The sequence below is a fragment of the Salvelinus sp. IW2-2015 genome, unplaced genomic scaffold, assembly GCF_002910315.2.
Source record: "Salvelinus sp. IW2-2015 unplaced genomic scaffold, ASM291031v2 Un_scaffold4778, whole genome shotgun sequence".
In the NCBI taxonomy this organism is placed as follows: Eukaryota; Metazoa; Chordata; class Actinopteri; order Salmoniformes; family Salmonidae; genus Salvelinus; species Salvelinus sp. IW2-2015.
In genome coordinates this window covers 73546-81191 of record NW_019946047.1, presented here as the reverse complement: position 1 = coordinate 81191, position 7646 = coordinate 73546, and the positions used below count along the sequence as shown (strand labels likewise).

The window sequence follows — 7646 nt, the reverse complement described above, 5'->3', positions numbered from 1 at the left end:
CTCCTCCCAGAGAGCTACTGAGTCTGCAGGCTTTTGCTTCAGCCCTGCTCTAATACACCTCATTCTGCCAGTCAATGTTCTGATTAGTAAAATCAGGTGTTAGAGCAGGGCTGGAGCAAAATCCTGCACGGCCAGTAGTAGGTTTGGCCGTCCTGTTTTAATTCGACATATTCCTCTATCTCCATGGTAACCCCCTGAGCATGACCCTCGACCTTTACTGATCAGCCAAAGCTGTCCAAATGGCATCCTATTCCCTATACAATAGTATAGGAATAGGTGTTAGGATGAGCCGGTATTAGTGGCCGTGCAGGATTTTGCTCCAGCCCTGCTCTAACACCTGATTTTACTAATCAGAACATTGACTGGCAGAATGAGGTGTATTATAGCAGGGCTGAAGCAAAAGCCTGCAGACTCAGTAGCTCTCTATTATCACCAAGACCACTTTAGGTTCATACGGCATCAACTAGCTTTCTGATTGGTTTACCGGCCATCAACAAGCTTTCTGATTGGTTACCTCACATATAAAGCAAGTTTAATGCCATAAGCAGATTTCCTGTGTGTAGTTTAACTGTTATCTCAGTCCATGATTGGATCTTGGTCACCCCTTTTTATATTCTTTGTATAGTGGTCTAAAGTAGTGCACTATATAGGGAATAGGGCCCTGGTCTAAAGTAGTGCACTACATAGGGAATAGGGCCCTGGTCTAAAGTAGTGCACTATATAGGAATAGGGCCCTGGTCTAAAGTAGTGCACTATATAGGGAATAGGGCCCTGGTCTAAAGTAGTGCACTACATAGGGAATAGGGCCCTGGTCAAAGTAGTGCACTATATAGGGAATAGGGCCCTGGTCTAAAGTAGTGCACTACATAGGGAATAGGGCCCTGGTCTAAAGTAGTGCACTACATAGGGAATAGGGTCCTGGTCTAATGTAGTGCACTACATAGGAATAGAGTACCATTTGGGACAGACAGAGACTCAAGGCTGAGTGTTTAACAGTAAAAAGAGATTGCGAAATGACAACGGAAGTAGGTTAAAAGTAGGGAGAGCACCAGTGGAGAAGCGAGATAGATACCAGCGATTAAAGACTAACCAAAACCCAGCCATTAGTGTTTGAGCAGCAACGAGGGTCATGAGGAGTGTAGCTTGGTGCGACTTCAAATGGCCCCCTAGTCACTATCTAGTGTATTACTGGTCAAAGGTAGTGCACTACACAGGGAACCATTTAGGACTCAGACTTTAACTCGGGTGAGTATTATTCCACCACGCTTCTGTCTGTTCACCGGTTGGCTGGGGAGCCTGTTAGCGTTCATCTAATACACACACATTCAAAATGAGGCACACACATACACACACAGAGAGCTAACACAAAAACATCCACAGCCCCTTGTCACAGAACAGGTAAACAAAACAACAAGGTGAAGAAAAACAAATCAGTTCTGTTCCTTTTGCATCGCTGATCATCAGTTCTCCCCTTGTCGCTAGGCAACGGTCGCGAGGCTGACACGACAAACCAGCGTCATGGATACAGGAAACCGGCCATGTCCATGTGTGTAGCATACGGGTCCATACAAATGGGCTCTAATCCCAACTGGTACTCTGTTCCCTATTAAGTGCACTACTTTAGACCAGAGACAAAATGGCACTGGAAGAAATGGCAGCAGTTTTACGGCGTCCAACCAATTGTACTCTGCTGCTACTCTCTGTTTATCATATATGCATAGTCACTTTAACTAACGTTCATGTACATACTACCTCAATTGGCCCGACAACCAGTGCTCCAGCACATTGGCTAACCGGGCTCTCTGCATTGTGTCCACCACCCACTCTTTACGCTACTGCTACTCTCTGTTCATCATATATGCTTAGTCACTTTAACCATATCTACATGTACATACTACCTCAATCAGCCTGACTAACCGGTGTCTGTATGTAGCCTCGCTACTGTATATAGCCTGTCTTTTTACTGTTGTTTTATTTCTTTACTTACCTATTGTTCACCTAACACCTTTTTTTTGCACTATTGGTTAGAGCCTGTAAGTAAGCATTTCACTGTTGTATTCGGCGCACGTGACAAATAAACTTTGATTTGAGCTGTGGGGGAAGTAGAAGTAGTACACTATATAAGGTGCCATTTGAGGGTACGACCATAGAGTACAGCCAGACAGTTTGTGTGATTGTCTCTGGTTTAGAGGTGACAGTCATATGTGCAGAGATGAGGGGGAGTTAGGTTACATCTGAAATGACACCCTATTGGAGGAGATGAGGAGAGTCTAGGATTACCATCTGAAATGACATCCTATTGGAGGAGATGAGGAGAGTCTAGGATTACCATCTGAAATGACCATCCTATTGAGGAGATGAGGGAGTCTAGGATTACCATCTGAAATGACATCCTATTGGAGGAGATGAGAGGTCTAGGATTACCATCTGAAATGACACCTATTGGAGGAGATGAGGGGAGTCTAGGACTACCATCTGAAATGACATCCTATTGGAGGAGATGAGAGTCTAGGATTACCATCTGAAATGACATCCTATTGGAGGAGATGAGGAGAGTCTAGGATTACCATCTGAAATACATCTATTGGAGGAGATGAGAGTCTAGGATTACCATCTGAAATGACACCCTATTGGAGGAGATGAGGGGAGTCTAGGACTACCATCTGAAATGACATCCTATTGGAGGAGATGAGGAGAGTCTAGGATTACCATCTGAAATGACATCCTATTGGAGAGATGAAGGAGAGTCTAGGATTACCATCTGAAATGACATCCTATTGGAGGAGATGAGAGTCTAGGATTACCATCTGAAATGACACCCTATTGGAGGAGATGAGGGGAGTCTAGGACTTACCATCTGAAATGACATCCTATTGGAGGAGATGAGGGGGAGTCTAGGATTACCATCTGAAATGACACCCTATTGGAGGAGATGAGGGGGGAGTCTAGGATTACCATCTGAAATGACTCCTATTTGAGGAGATGAGGGGGAGTCTAGGATTACCATCTGAAATGACATCCTATTGGAGAGATGAGAGTCTAGGATTACCATCTGAAATGACACCCTATTGGAGGAGATGAGGGGAGTCTAGGATTACCATCTGAAATGACATCCTATTGGAGGAGATGAGGGGAGTCTAGATTACCATCTGAAATGACACCCTATTGGAGGAGATGAGGGGAGTCTAGGATTACCATCTGAAATGACACCCTATTGGAGGAGATGAGGGGGAGTCTAGGATTACCATCTGAAATGACACCCTATGTGAGGAGATGAGGGGGAGTCTAGGATTACCATCTGAAATGACATCCTATTGAGGAGATGAGGGAGTCTAGGATTACCATCTGAAATGAACATCCTATTGAGGAGATGAGGGGAGTCTAGGATTACCATCTGAAATGACACCTATTGAGAGATGAGGGAGTCTAGGATACCATCTGAAATGACACCCTATTGGAGGAGATGAGGGGGAGTCTAGGATTACCATCTGAAATGACACCCTATTGGAGGAGATGAGGGGAGTCTAGGATTACCATCTGAAATGACATCCTATTGAGGAGATGAGGGGAGTCTAGGATTACCATCTGAAATGACACCCTATTGGAGGAGATGAGGGGAGTCTAGGATTACCATCTGAAATGACATCCTATTGGAGGAGATGAGAGAGTCTAGATTACCATCTGAAATGACACCTATTGAGGAGATGAGGGGGAGTCTAGGATTACCATCTGAAATGACACCTATTGGAGGAGATGAGAGAGTCTAGGATTACCATCTGAAATGACACCTATTGGAGGAGATGAGGAGAGTCTAGGATTACATACTGAAATGACACCCTATTGAGGAGATGAGGGGAGTCTAGGATACCATCTGAAATGACACCTATTGGAGGAGATGAGGAGTCTAGGATTACCATCTGAAATGACATCCTATTGGAGGAGATGAGGGGAGTCTAGGATTACCATCTGAAATGACACCCTATTGGAGGAGATGAGGGAGTCTAGGATTACCATCTGAAATGACACCTATTGGAGGAGATGAGGGAGTCTAGGATTACCATCTGAAATGACATCCTATTGGAGAGATGAGGGAGTCTAGGATTACCAACTGAAATGACACCCTATTGAGGAGATGAGGGAGTCTAGGATTACCATCTGAAATGACACCTATTGGAGGAGATGAGGAGAGTCTAGGATTACCATCTGAAAGACATCCTATTGGAGGAGATGAGGGGAGTCTAGATTACCATCTGAAATGACATCCTATGGAGGAGATGAGGAGGTCTACCTCCCACCCCTACACACCTTGTGGTACAGTCTGCTGTTCTCCCTGGTCCTCCTCCCACCCCTACACACCTTGTGGTACAGTCTGCTGTTCTCCCAATCCAACAGCTTCTCCATGGATCTCTGTGTCTGAGGAGGAGAGAGAGACAGGTAACCTTGAGTATGGTACGCAGAGGGATGGTCTGCGTGTATATCTCGGCGTGTGAGTGTGTGTGTCTCTCACCCTCTTGCTCAGACAGATGACGGGCCAGAGACTGAAGCCCAGTGTACAGCAGCAACAGAGACAGCCACACAGCAGCCAACGCACATTCACTGGCAYCGTCTTCTTCAGACAGCCGTTAACACGGTTTATACTGGCCTTGAACTCCTCTGGCGCCACCTAYYAACACAGAGGACAGACGGGGGAAATACTCAAATCAGGTCATATTCATGAAACAAGTAGGGAGAGTGAGRTTGRCCGAGGATGGKATCAAACACACACGATTCTGCTGGGGAGACCTGCACACTTTCAYCGTCTCCAGGAAATATAGTTAGCTGTCCTGGGGGAGTCAATATTACTTACTAATAAACATGATTATTACAATGAATTCAGGTGYATCTTTATATTTTAAAGTGGCAAATACTATACTACAAAGTTACAATACTGTCAAAGTCCCGTTTGCAAGGTATTCTCTCAGAGTCTGTACCTAGCTGGAAACGCAGGGTTGCCAGGTATGATAGTTTTRCCCAACAAATGGCAACTCAACGCTATCCCAACACAAAAAAATATACAATCATGATTGATGCACACCTGGCAACCGCCCTGACCACCTGRARTCGTTAAAACTCTTGAGGGACACACGTCGAAAATGGCGGATTTACAGAAAATGTATGTACTTTCGTTGACTCACCTTCCCTGTAAGTGCCGATGGGAACTCTGACTCAAACTTGTTACTGAGTCCAAACCTTCGGGGACAAGAACATGGTAAGTAAAATGCATTATTTGATGCACACAACACTAGATAGRCTCATATCCCTTGAGTGACGTTCTATTTAACTGTTTGACTAGACCACATATGGYAAGTATATTTAGTTAACCAGGTAGTTACGGTGTGTATAGTGATTTTATGGTCCGAACTACATAAACTAGGTAATGTTAYCTAGTTAATAGCTACGTTGACATGCTAAAYGGCTAGCTTCTTGGCCCTGTTATCGTAATTACACCGACCTGATTACGTTAGCTAGCTTTCCGCTAACAAGCTAGTTAACGCCGTAGTGTAACTTTCGTTTTCTAGTTAGCGTTATTTTATGACAACTAGCCACCTACGGGTGCTCGGGTCTTAACACCAACCTCCCATTGAGCCCTGCCGGTTTCTTACACAGTGACGTGGCCAGATCCTCGGACGACCACCGGGTCTGGAGCGTACTTTAGCAGCTGTTCCTCCGCGGCCCTCTCCTCGTCCTCCTCTTCTTCTTCCTCCTCGTAGATCTCGTCGAAGTCCTCCATCATCGCACGACTCGGGCTCGCGCTTCCCCGGTGAGGCGCCGGGAGAGACACGGTGCCGTCGTTTGGGGAGTGGATCCTTCCCTGGTTGAAAACAATTAAAAAACGTCAGACAACAACCAAACAACAAAAACTCCGGCAACGACGAAGGCTCGCTAGCTAGCTCTGGTTGTGGTCTCCAAAACAGAATATCAACATCCGCCGCAGTGCCCTGACGAAACCGGAAGGGAGAGACGTCTTTCGTCATCGATTCATATTCCACAGAAATATTCTGTATTCAAATTGGCATTCTATTCTACATATATCTCAACATATTTATCCGACAGTAGCTAGCTATCGTATGTTCTTGGTTAAAGTATGTAGCTATTTGTAATTTATTTATGGTTGCAGTAAAGAACAMACATGTGATTCAGTTGAGATTATTAGGCCTACTTGTACCATGATGATCACACATGAGCTAAACCTCTTCCTTCTGTCCATAGCACTAAAGCTGTATCATATGAAACAACCGTATATAGGAAAGCAATTGTTTCCATTAGTTGTAGCTACTGCGCTATGTGGGTGTTATGGCTTCCTGAGTGGCGCAGAGGTCTAAGTCAATGCAGTGCTAATGGCGTCACTACAGACCCTGGTTCGTTCCCAGGCTGTTTCACAACCGGCCGTGATCTGGAGTTCCATAGGGCGAAGCACAATTGGCCCAGCATCGTCCGGGGTAGGAGAGGGTTTGTCCAGGGGGGTAGGCCTTAATTGTAAATAATAATTCGTTCTTAACTGACTTGCCTAGTTTAAAAAAAATAATGCATATTCTTGATACCATTTGAAAGGAAACACTTTGAAGTTTGTGGAAGTGTGAAATGAATCTAGGAGAATATAACACATTAGATCTGGTAAAAGATAATACTGTAATGAAACAGCAGGGAGCAGGTCTCGAACCCTCGACCTTTGAGCCCGAGGTCCGGCGCGCTATCGACTGTGCCGCAAAAGCATGGCAGAGTCGATACAATACAAACAAAAAACAAGCGTTTCAATTTTTTTCATCATCTTTGAAATCCAAGAGAAAGGCCATAGTCACAGTTTAGTTGTAATTTAGAGTTTGGCCACCAGGTGGCAGCAGTGTGTGTGCAAAGTTTCAGACTGATCCAGTGACGCGTTTCATTTACTACACAATATTTTGTATCAGGTCTGCCAGTAGTTTGCTCAAATGTGCCGAATTGGCCAATTGATACATTTTCAAGTACATAACTATAGAGAACATACCAAAATGCTATGGTAATAAAAAAAAATATCAAGTTTACACACCCCCAGGAATGTCATAAATGATGGATAATTAGCTTCCCTACAGAAAAAACACTAACCTTCACACATCTAGATGGCCGAGCGGGGTGGTTGTGTGGCCAGAGACAGCAGGGGTTCAAACTGTAGAACCCAGTTCCTACATTTGAATATAAAAATGTATTTTATCAAACAAAACCATTTTATGTCTGGGACCCTCAGGATGACAAATCAGAGCAAGACTACTGATTGTAAGTACATTATTTACCTACAGAGGTGAATGTATCAAACCAGTTGCCGTGATAAGTGTTTTGTTGTTGTGCACTCTCCTCAAACACTAGCATGGTATTTTTTCACTGTAATAGCTACTGTAAATTGGACACTGCAGGTGGATTAACTAGAATTTAAGCTTTCTGCCTATATAAGACATATTAATGTCCTGGAAAGTTGGCTGTTATGTCATTCTAGTCACATTAGGGCCAGTTTAGGGACACTGATCCCGTAGAGGTTAAATAAAAATGTGCATTTAAAAAAACGACACATTTCAATCCATACTGTTTATTGGTTTATTGACCCTAGGTCGGCAGATTGCAACCATATAGATAAG

At 44.2% G+C, this 7646-nt stretch overlaps 1 protein-coding gene across 3 annotated transcripts in view; it reads right to left on the bottom strand.

Annotated features, from left to right (window-relative positions):
• chic2 (cysteine-rich hydrophobic domain 2) overlaps positions 1–5972 on the bottom strand; it is a 7116-nt gene extending 1144 nt beyond the window's left edge. Inside the window, exons 1-4 of one of the 3 annotated variants that reach the window (XM_024144123.2) lie at positions 5643–5972; positions 5175–5229; positions 4508–4663; positions 4289–4413 (exon numbers count right to left, since the gene is read on the bottom strand). In XM_024144123.2, the coding sequence (XP_023999891.1) occupies positions 4289–4413; positions 4508–4663; positions 5175–5229; positions 5643–5773 (467 nt within the window). In that variant the 5' untranslated portion in view covers positions 5774–5972. The remainder of the gene's footprint in view (positions 1–4288; positions 4414–4507; positions 4664–5174; positions 5230–5642) is intronic. The other 2 variants (XM_024144124.2, XM_024144125.2) reach the window with 2 other exon arrangements.
• Positions 5973–7646: the final 1674 nt, after the last annotated feature.